Source organism: Lycium ferocissimum, chromosome 4, assembly GCF_029784015.1.
Source record: "Lycium ferocissimum isolate CSIRO_LF1 chromosome 4, AGI_CSIRO_Lferr_CH_V1, whole genome shotgun sequence".
Lineage (NCBI taxonomy): Eukaryota > Viridiplantae > Streptophyta > Magnoliopsida > Solanales > Solanaceae > Lycium > Lycium ferocissimum.
Window position 1 is genome coordinate 65333826 of NC_081345.1, and position 12137 is coordinate 65345962.

General features: G+C 40.9%; 1 protein-coding gene across 1 annotated transcript; it reads left to right on the forward strand.

Annotated features, from left to right (window-relative positions):
- The first annotated feature begins 2767 nt into the window (after positions 1-2767).
- On the forward strand, positions 2768-3163 carry LOC132054276 (uncharacterized). The gene has a single exon (XM_059446318.1). It carries the CDS (start codon positions 2768-2770, stop codon positions 3161-3163), a length of 396 nt encoding a protein of 131 aa, XP_059302301.1.
- The last annotated feature ends 8974 nt before the right edge of the window (positions 3164-12137 follow it).

Consider the following 12137-nt stretch of genomic DNA (forward strand, 5'->3'; position numbering starts at 1 on the left):
CCAACCGTAGATCCAGGCCAAGGTGCCCGATGTCTCACTAGACCGGATCTGCGGCCAAACATACGGCCCGGTAGAAAACATACGGACCGTATGTTGGTCGTAGATCTTGGTCGGGACCGATGATGAATTAATATAGGGACCTCTCCTCATTTCATTTTCATTTCATCTTTCACCTCCACAACTTAAGAAGTCTCTAGAACACTCCAAACACTTCATCCATAAGAAAATAATAGAAATCAAAGATCCACAACAAGAATTGGGGAGAACCAAGTGTAGGAAACCCATCAAAAGCCATTCAAATCCCAAGAGAGATGAAATAGGATTTTGGTACAAAGGGTGTATCACCATTCAAGGCTTATTCCTCCATCATCTAAGGTGAGTTTCATTACCTTTCCATATTTTTTGAAGTATTGGTAGGTTGAAACACTCGGATTGTAGAAGAGTATAGAAAATGGGCCATAAATGTGTGAATAGTGTCATTATTGAGTAGTAGTTGGAATTGAATCATGAAAATGGATATGTTGAGATTATAAATACGTTATAAATGATATTTAGAACATGGAATAAGTATGGGATATGAAAGAACGCGATAATGGACTTTGGTCATGATTATGGAGAATTGGAGTGAAATTGTGAAATGCGAATAATGTAAATGAATGATGAGTGTTGTTATGAATGTTGGGAGTTGATATGAGATATGAAGGAAAGTAGTATAAACAAAGGAAATGCTGCCCAAATTTCTCTAGCTTTAGTAAGTATGTTTTCATGGTTGTTTAGCTAATGACGACACGAATTCCCTTGAAGGTATAAACAAGTGCATTAAAGGAGAACGAGCACGCGATAGAATAGTTAAACGACAAAGGTATGTGAGGCTAGCCCTTTATTTTTAAGGCATGAGTCCTATGGCATGAATTTCCTCTTTTATTATGAATGTTCCATCTTCAAGAAGACTATGAGTCGTTGTTCACGAATAGCCACACGAGATAAGAGATATGCTACGATTATGATAACGATAGTGACAAGCTTAAGTATAGAGATGCTATAGTCTATGATATGATGTTCCAATTAAGCTAATGAAGCTATCCATAGCCCATTGATGTTGAGCATCATATACACTCACCTTATACTTGTTCCTTCAAGGTGAGGCAGGATACTTATGAATGTTCCATAATGAAATCGTGGGTCCACGACCTTACGTCACCCCGATAGAGTATGATTATCTATGAGTCTCTATGCATGCATTGTGATGAGTTATGGTAAGTATATTATGATAAGCATACTATGATGAGTACATGATGATATCACACCGCGCCTATATGGCCGGGCAGTCACCGCCAAGGCGGGCAGCTATACACCATGGCCAGATGGCATAGGCAGACACCACTAGTGGGCGGCATGAGATGGTACCCCGGACGCGGGAGGCTTGGACGCAGGCTAATGCTAATGCTAATGTTATTGATTATCACACCGTACCTATATGGTCGGGCAGTTTATGCAGTTATGCATATATGATATGATGATGAGTATAAAAGTAAGCCCGTACGTATTATTTCTTTTATGATTCAGTCAGTCACAGATTGCTCTTCATTTGATGCCCCCTTATTTTCATTGATGTCTCATTATTGTTTATGTCTTACATACTCAGTACAATATTCGTACTGACGTCCTTTTCTTTGGACGCCATGTTCATGCCCACAGGTAGACAGGGAGGTGATCCAGACTCGTAGGAGCCATTAGCTGATTGAGAGCACTCCATTTTTCCCGGAGGTGCCATTGATTATTCTTTTGGTACATATATGTATATTCATACGGGCACGACGGGGTCCGTCCCGTCTATATGTCTAGTACTCTAGTAGAGGCTCGTAGATACGCAAAGTGTGGGTAGTATGGTCCCACGGCCTTCATGTATATGCATGTATATATATTATTTTGATAGCCGGCGGCTTATGTTTATAAAAGTAAATATGTTTCAAATGACGCTAGTTTTCTACGATTATGAGTAAATATTATGAATGAGAGCAGATGAGTAATAGAATGAGCGGTGTTCGGTGGTTAGCCCCGGATATCCGTCATGGCCCGTAGTCGGGTCGTGACATGTGAACTCAATCCAGCTACTCCAAGGAGCTTTTCAGATATTCTCAAATGCATCAGGGCTAGAAGCAAACAAAGAGAAGAGATCAATCTACATGTCAGGGGTGGGCAATGTTCTGAAACAGGAAATACTGCAAGTATTGGGGTACCAGGAAGGAGATTTGCCATTTAAGTACTTGGGGGTTCCTCTGTCTTCAAAAAAGCTTGCCATTACTCAATGCTTGCCTCTAGTGGAGAAGATAACAGAAAGAATTAGATGTTGGTCAGCTAAGCTTTTGTCCTATCTTTGGGAGAAGACAACTGATCAAATCAGTGATATTTGGAATTCAGACCAATTAGGCACAAATCTTTGTGGTTCCGAAGAGAATACTCAAGATGATGGATAATGTATGTAGGACTTACCTATGGACAGGGGCTGTAGCTAACTAAAAAAAAATCCCCAGTGTCTTGGGAAATGATGTGCATGCCAAAAGCTTCATGGGGACAATATTTTTAATCTGCTTTATTGGAATCATGCTGCAATGCTGAAACAACTTTGGGCCATAAGCTGTAAAAAGGATTGTCTGTGGATCAAATAAGTAAATAAATATTATATGAAAGGGGAATCAGTTGAATCCTGCAACATCCCAGGAAATGCCACTTGGGTGGTAAGGAAATATTGGAATCCAGGAAATATATGATGCAAGCACAGTCTTTGCAAAACTCTCTCTCTGATAAACTGACTGCAATGACTATTCAGGGTAAATTTTCTATCAAGAAGGTGTATCTGTGCTTAATTCCTCAATATCAAAAAGTTGCAGGGAGAAGCATTTCCCTCCAACCAAACATGCATCCAAGATATAAATTCATTCTATGGTTAGTAGCTTGGAGAAGACTTGCCATAGTTGATAGGTTGTTGGAGTTTAACATACATGTGCCCATGGAGTGTTGTTTTTGTGATACTGTAGATGAGACCCTTGATCACCGTTTCTTTGCCTGTCCAGCTACTAATGACCTGTGGTGTAGGCTGCTACACTGGCTGGGATTACATGAAACCATAGGTACCTGGCAAGAAGAGTTGCAATGGGCATGAAAATGCGCAATGAAGTAGATAGGACAAGGAGCAAATGTGAGATGTGTCTTTGCAATAGTGGTGTCTGTCATTTGGAGAGAAAGAAACAATCTGAGATTCCATGCAGGGCACTTCAACACTAGCAAGGTATGCAGAGAAATAGCAATCCACATGCATATAAGAGGAAGCAATTTGCAGAAATGGAATGTAATCCTGGAGACTCTAAATCATATGCCATAACAAAGTTTGTAGTTAGGATAATTGTAGTACTTCTATGTATAAGATTGTCTGTGAACTGTAATGGATAGCAAAATATAGTAGTGTAGCTAGTTTTCTCTGTAGTTGCAGTTAAATTTGAGAGGCAAGTGGTTAGCTCTTGCTTGGTATTGTAATTATCACTTTGGGATCAATAAAAAATTTACTTACCAAAAAAAAAAATTGATCCTTTGTTCTAAAGGTTTGGGTGTTATGGGCTTTTTGTGCTTGAGTGGGTCTTGGTCCAATGGGCTTTTAAGGCTGACTTACTTTGGCAAACCTTTCTTCTCTTATAAAATAACTGGGAGGGAGGGGGGATTATAATTTATATTATATAGGGGCCGAGTCTTATGTAGACTGCCTACGTATCCCTTCGGGGGGAAATCAGGCCCTATCGTAGTTCAGCTTACAAAGGAGGATATATATTTTCCTAAATATCCTTTGGGCTAAACCTAAACTAAGACATCCCCATAACAGGCTCGATAAGGGCTTCCCACATATCCCTATATAGGGACATCAGGTCGGTGTGGTTCCTTACATATTTATGGGGAGGGGGGTTGTTACATCCCGTGTTTTTGCACATTCGGAAAATTTGGACATAATTGTGATTTGTAAGAATAAGGCCATGTTTTGATTTTATGTGGTGTGTATGTCGTTACTTATGGAAAATATTGACACGAGAACATTGGAGAAGGCCAAGGGCAAAATTGGAATCTTGGAAATTTGTTTCGGGAATTTGCAAAATAAGATTCATAGGCAATTGGGCTCAAAAAAAAAAGAAGATTTAGGCCCAAGTTTGGAAGGGTGGCCGGCCAACCCATGGCCCAACCCACCAAATTGATTAAATTTTCCATGTGCTTATTAATTATAAAAGGATGATTAGCCTTAGAAGTTTCATGAAATCAAAGGAAAAATCAAGAAAAAAAAAAGAAGAAGCCATTCGGCCAAGAGAGAAAGAGAGAAAAAAAAAAGAGAAAAAAATTTCCAAGCCTTCAACTTTGATTCAAGAACTATAATTCTCTTGTATTCCTACTAAGTTTAAGATTCTCTACAAAGTGGTGTAATTATTTTGGCAAGGGAGTGATATTGGTGGCAAGGAGAATTCATTGGAAGGTAAGAATTTCTTGTTTCTTTTATGTTATAGAAGATTTATGGATGTTAGAGTGAATGAAATTGAATGGAAATCATGAAAATTATGGTGTGTGCATGCATGGCCGTGTATGTGTGTGTGTGTGTTGTGGCCGTGAGCCATGTTGGATGAGGGGAGAGATGAATTAATTTTCACTTAGTTGTTAGTTGTGTTGTTGTGATGTTTGCGATGAAAGGAAAGGTTTAATGAATCAAGTTGGTGTTGAAGTGGGTTATATGTTGTTATGAGAAATTTATGTGATTTTTATATAGTTTTTATATAATGATGAAAGTAAGATCTTAGATGTGAATTATGAATATGAATTGTGAAATTGGAAGATGGAAAAATGTTATGAATATCCATGTTGAAGATTAGAGGTTTTGGATTGAATATGGAAATTGTTAGTATGGTTGTTGACTCTATGTTGATAGTTTGGCCGGGTTAAATTCCCGGATTTGTTGTTGAGTAAAATTGGCCGAGTTGGATTCTCGGGGATGTTGTATTTATAGGGGAGATGCTGCCGGAATTTTGGTAGACAAGTACGGATTTAAGTTGAATTCACAAAACTTGAAACTCACATTTGGTAACAATGACCATTTGTAGATTCTGGACGAAACGGGATTTGAGCTTAAGCGAGCATAAGACGTCCGTGAGGTATGTAAGGCTATCCCTCTCCTTCTTTTGGCATGTCCTAGGTGTACTAGGTTTGGATTTGAGCCTCGGGGGTTATTCTGTTCATAGAAATCCAAGTCTGAATTTGAGTACTATTCATTCAGTGCGATTGAATTAGAATCTTTATAACTTGTTGGAAAAAAATGCTCAAACATCTATAACTTGCATAAATGTAATCGAATTGCCTTGAAACTTTCATAGGTGACCCCATTAAGCTTAGCATATGTAATTCGCGTACGCCACCTCCATTGACCCGGGGCGGGCCCACTACTCCCGGATCCCCTCCTATCGTTTTACTTGACTTATTTTGTACCACAATTGAAGAAAAACTTTTGGCTATTGTCCTAACTACTAAGCAACATTTTACTATATAAGACTTTTCAAAACCACTCCGAAGGGAGTGCGATATTTTATTATTTAAGACTCTTCAAAACCACTCCGAAGGGGGTGCGGGGTTTTACTACTTCGTTCCACTTACGACTTATGTTTACATTCTACAACGTTATTGTTATTATTATTATTATTATTATTATTATTATTATTATTATTATTATTATTATGCCCGAAGGGGCTAGGATTAATATTATGTCACGAGTGGCATGCCCGAAGGGGCCGTGGTAGCCGTATGTCACGAGTGGCATGCCCGAAGGGGCTAGGAGTATTATGTCGGGGCCGCATGTCCGAAGGGGCCGGATAGACGTAGGCCGGACCGGCATGCCCGAAGGGGCCATCATTTTATTTCGGAACCGCATGCCCGGGGTTGGATAGACGTATGTCGGGACCGGCATACCCGAAGGGGATCATTATCACTATTATCATTATTACCATTGTTGTTATCAATATTATTTCTATTATTATTATTATTAGGCCGGAAGCGGCCGTCCGAAGGGACTATTTTATTTGGTATTAAATTCATACTGGGTTTTCTAAATTTGCTTACTGTTGTACTTTTCTGATTCATGTTTCAGTAATGCTTTACATATTCAGTACATATTCCGTACTGACCCCCTTTCTTCGGGGTCGTGCGTTTCATGCCCGCAGTTCGGGGGACGCAGCCTAGGGGACCCGACTATTTAGAGGGAGTCAAGATCGGGAGTCGATACCCATTTACTCCGGAGTCGTTTCTATTTTGGTATAGCTTTACTTATTGTACAGTCATACTCGTAGAAGTCCGCGAACAGCGTGGGAGTTATAGTTCCGTTTGGCTTCGCCGCCATCATTTTGTTGTACGTAAATGGCAGAGGCCCTTTTGGCTCGCCTTGTTCTATGTCGTATGTATATATATAACATGTTTGAGATGCCTTGAGCCACGTGTCGATTTTAGTATTTCATTTACAATTTTCAATTCTTGTTTTAAAAAAAAAAATTCTTGGGTTGACGTTTAAGGGTTCGCTCGACTCTGATGAGAGTCGGGTGCCCGTCACGCCCTGATGAAGATTGGGGTGTGACAGGGGTAACTTTTTTGTTCAAAAGCAGGGCACACCTAATTATCTACCCAAAAATGTAGCTCTGCGAGTCGCTGTCCTTACGAACTTGATCTCCCATGTTGTCTTTCTTTCTTTTTAGAACTGTGGTGGGAGGATGACCTAAATCTCCCCAACTCTGATCATGTGCTCGGGTTTGAGCTTGAAAGTATCACATTCTTCACTGTGGTGTCCCATAGCTTTTGTATGGAACAAAAATCTCTTATTTCTATTGGGCCATATTGGCAGGGATTTGTGGGCAGGCTCCATGGTTCTAACCCTTCCCAACACGGCAAGGGTTGAGAAGATGCGGGAGTAAGATTCCTCAAACACTGTGAAATCGTAACGCCAGATCTGTGTCTCGCCGGTGACTCCTTCTCTTAGGGTGATAGGGTCGTGGACTAGTTGGGTTTGTGGACTAATCGGGTTTGTGGTCCACATAGAGTCCCAATAATAGTGTTGCCTATCAGACTGATGATTCTTTTTCTTAGACCCAAACAATCATTCAGAGTATGACCGGCTTGATTGCGGTGGAAGGGGCATCTCTTGTAAGCATAGACCAACTCCGGGACTGGTAGTCGAGCTCGAGTGGCGCAAGGCATTCTAGTGGCTTGCATCTTCTCTAACACGTCTTTGCAGCTGACGGGTCAAGGGGCCATTCGAAAAGGGCAAGATTGGTCTTTGAAGGCTAGGGCCCACCAGACGGCACCTGATGATCTGTTCTCTGATGCCATGGTTGATGTAGCTGGCATCGGCTCTGGTGAAGGCTCGTGGTAGTCAGATCCTTCATCTGTGGGTTCATAGTAGTCAGATTCCCTATCCACATCACGTCCTTCCACCTGGAAGTCAGGGAACATTTCCAGAGTCTCCAGGTCTCTCTTAGCTTCTATGTCTACTGGTTCAAATTCTTCCTGTTCCATGTCTTGAGTTTCATCTTCCTCTGGCTGTTCCTCTTCAACTTCTTGTGGCTCGGGGGCTTCCTCTTGAGGTTCTGACCTTCTTGTAGGTCCAACTCCATTAGCCACGGGTCAGTTTCAACACCCTGGTTCTCATTTTCCTCTTACAAGACTCCCATTCGAGGTGTCTCTCCCCTCTTTTCCAATGGTATGTAGTTCAGCACCAACTCCCTCTCCTCTTCAGTGACGTTCTCTTCATAGTATTGTTCTTGGGGTATTACTTCTAGCGGATTTCCCACCAGATCTAGCAACCTATCAACCTCTTCAATCTTCCTGCCTATCTCCTGAAGATGCTCTTCCATCTACTGTGAGCATGTTCTGATCTCCTTGGTTTGCCAATTGCAAGTCAACCTTTTGAGTGGAGATAATCTAGGGTAAGTTTTAAGTCAATTGGTTTTCTTTTAGGTATGTAATTTAGATCATTGTATTCATACTTTAATACACGATAGCACATATAGCAAGTAGGCATGTGAGGCATCGTTACATCTCGAACATTTTCGCGTCGTTTGCATCGTGAGTGAACTAACGTAAGCTCAGAGAGGTCATAGAACCCTTATAAGGTTAAGGACTACTCTTAACAAGTGTTAAGAAAGTATCTAAAGGTTCTGGAATCAAGCAAATCGAAGAAAACAAGTTTGTAAGAAATTTGGCAGAATTTTGGACGGAAATTTTGTGTCAACTTTAGAGAAGTATATCTTTTAGTATATGAAGCGTTTTGAGGTAAAGCAAAAGCCTAAAATGAAGTTCATAAAGTCTAGTTTTCAACGCAACAAAGTGCTCATCGATATGACGTCGGAGTACAGAGTTATGAACGTTACAAGTTAGGCCGGCGGAGAAGAGACGCGTAGCTACAGTGCGCGAAATTTTTAGGTCGGTGGAGCTGACGTTGGAAAGTATAAAAGGACCCCTTTTGGTCATTTTTTGGTCATTTCCCAACTCTAGACCCTTCCACAACATGCACATATATTCTTACAAGCCTAGAAACCTCTCCAAACATATTCTAGCATATTTCCAAGCCTAAACCAAGGATCAAAGTGAAGATTAAAGTTGTTAAGGGTTCCAAGTGAGGTCTACATTTGTCTCCTCTTCTTGAAGATGTTTGGGTGAGTATTTTTAAGGTGGATCAACCATGGAATTGAAGTATTCTTAAATTATGAGGTAAGATTTTATCTTAGTATCATGTTTATGAGTTTGTTTGGTAATTATGTTAAGATTTGACGAGAAGAAATTGGAGGAAAAGTTCAAATATGCATTTGATGATATTTTGAGTTGTGAATTAACTTGAATTATAATTATTAGCATGTTTTGAGCATAATCTTGTTATGAGGGATAATAATGATGTTAAGGAATTGCCGTGTACAAGTGTATGAGGGGTTGTATTAAGTTGTTGTTATGGCTTGATTATGAAAATAAGTTTTGGGATTGAATTGAGTATAGCTTGAATGTAATCTTTTGATTATGGATTTTTTGATGTTTTATTGTGCTTTGGGAGTTGTTTTGAAGATTGGAGGAGATAGAAGATATAAGAGAAATGCTGTTCGATTTTCTTTAGCTTACCAATTAATCTAATTTGACCTTGTAAGCGTTTCAATGACTTACCCTTAGTGCGAATCATCTTAAATGTAATTTTACAAGCTCGGAAGGATAACCATTGAGTAGTTAAGGAGACCCAAAAGAGATGTTAAGGTTGTTCCTTCTTTTCTTAGCATGATTCCATATATGGTAAGAATGTAATGAGCCTTATGACTAGAGATTTGTCAAAGTAGAGCTTGTCATATTATTACATAGTTTCTGAGTGTTATGTTGTTCTTTCCAAGGGGCTATATCCCCTCCCTATGTCCTTGAGTTTATTGAGAGACAGAAGAGGCATGTTACAATAGCAGTATTTTCAGCATATGCATGATATACATATATTTTCTTTAGCCTGGCCACTTGGTCAGTGAGACATTTTCTTTTGCTTGACCTACGAGTCAGTGAGACAGATATGCCTGACCTACGGGTTAGTGAGATAGATATGCCTAGCCTACGGAGTCGCTGGGAGATAGATTGCCCGGCCTACCACGCGGGAGACGGTGCTCGGCCTACAAAGTCGTGAGAGAGGGCCCGGCCGATGGGTCAGTGAGACATATTACCTGGCTACTTGGCCATTGAGATTTTACAGTTGCCTGGCCACTTGGTCAGTGAGATATATATTAGTAATATATTGCATTTCATATGAGACAGGTCAGTTGAGATATTCTTGGAATTCTTTGGCCTCCACATTGTATTGTTTCAGTTCAGTTTCAGTTATCGTTTGCCTTACATACTCGGTACATTATTTCGTAATGACGTCCCTTTTGCTTGGGGGCGCTGCGTTCATGCCCGCAGTTCGGGTAGCCGAACGGTGCGATCCACTCGTAGGTCTTCCACACAACCGGCAGACGGTGCGCTCCACTCGGATCGGAACTGTAGTCCCTTTTTGTATGCTATTTTGCCATGTAGATATGGATATGACTGGGCCTTGTCCTGTCCTTTCTACAGCTTGTGTTCCATAGAGGTCTGTAGACAGTTGTATGTAGTTGGGATGTTATGTAGCCTTGTCGGCTCTTATTTTTGTGGTACATCATATGTAGCGGCCTAGTCGGCTTGCACTACTATCCTCAGCACGTATGTATGTGTGTGTATATATATATATATATCTGCTGCTTGAGAGTTCTTGATGCAGAGTCCATTATGTTAATCTTACAGGAGATAGTATAGCTCAGTGATAAGTTATTTACGGGCCACCATGTTGCTCAGTGAGATTCAGGTAAAGATTTAGGGGTGCTTGGTCAGTAGAGGTCGGGCACTCATCACGACTCATCGGATTGCGTCGTGACAGGCATGTAGCAAGCAGTCATGTAATTTTGTAAACAGTTATACTACTCGAGTTTACAAGGATTCTTTGAGCCAAGGCTGTCCTAATCGTTTGAAACATGCAAGTTTCATTTGTAAAAATGAACCATTGCCCCTAAAATCATCATTCATTAATAATAATATCTTCCCCGAAGGGATTACCGAAGATGATGAAGCCAACATGGGGCTATATTAATAAAAAGGTAAAGCAATAAATTAGCAGAATTCTCCTCCAGCCGCTGATGTCGAAACTTAATTTGTCTTAGCCTTTTTGGCCCTTCAAAGGGTGGTCTGAATGTGGATACGTGTCTTATACTGCTCCATTCAAACTATTATGGGGTCTGATTCCTCCAGAAATTTAGCCAAACGCTCATCCACCCTCCAGACACTCCCTTAGACTATCCCCCTCTCGAATCAACCTTTCTGGCTTTGATCTGGGTGGATCTGTTTTCGACAGCATGATGAAGTATGGGCCTCGGGATTTGTGCACCGGCCAAATGACCTTGCAGCCAGTCATGGTAGCCTGAGTCACATCCTGCTTCGAACATGTCCGTGGCTAAGGTGTCTAGAATCCATTTCACACGACCGTTCCACTCTCGGAGAATTACTCCTGCATTCTTGATTTTCTATTCTGTGTGCTCGATGATAAACTGTTCAGGGTTCCCTACTTGTGGTATTACTTTCCTTCTCCCAAACTATCTCAGAACTTGAGATGGATAATAGGGACGGATTCCTCGGACTCCAACCAATGGTACAAATAGTTAATTCTTTCCTCGAACTACTAGGGTCTCGGATATAAAGCTAGGAAATATCCATTGGATCCTATCCTCAGTCAAATCAACGAAGAAGCTAGCCCAACCTTTTTTGGACACATATCCGAGTTTTGGAGAGTAGTTTGTGAGGCGATCTATCCTGTTTTGAAAATTCAAACCCCGAACCTCTTTTGTCATGTTGAGGTGTTTGATAATACACTATTACAGTAACGTACTACACCCTTGGAAGTATCGGAAGTGGTTCAGACATTTATCTAAAGCCCGAAAGATGTATGCCAAGGTGATAGGGGCTAGATCGAAATACCTAGTCTCCTTATCTTTGGTTAAGCCGTAGAAAATAGCTTGATTTAGGTAGATCACTCAGGTGTCTATAGCCAGCGACTCATCTTTTGGGAACACCATAGTACCCAATAAGGCGACGGCAAATGCTAAAGGCCTAGCGGCTTCCCACTCTTCTCGACTTTTAAACTCTCTTTGGTATAAAGTAAACCCTGTAGCATCCCCGAATCTTTGGTATAAGTCTCTGAAGGATATTGTGGGCCCGTGTGCCCATGGAGCCTCGGTTAAGGCAAGGTACTTTATGATCTGACCAATAGATGGCGTTTGGGGAAATAGCAAAAGTTATAGTCCCATTTTATGTCTTCTTTCGACCGGTTCCATTACTATCTATGGCATCCCTAATCTCCTCTATGATTGGTGTCATCTCAATGTCGCCGAAGCAAAATAACATCTCTTTGTTGTCCCAATATCCGGCTAACACCTTTATTAGCTCCGGGCGACCTTTCGTAGTCATGATTGAGGGTAAGTGACCCAGGCTGCAATTGATAGTCCTTCTATGTGCATCACCTAACCATTCCCACCATGCTCTAAATA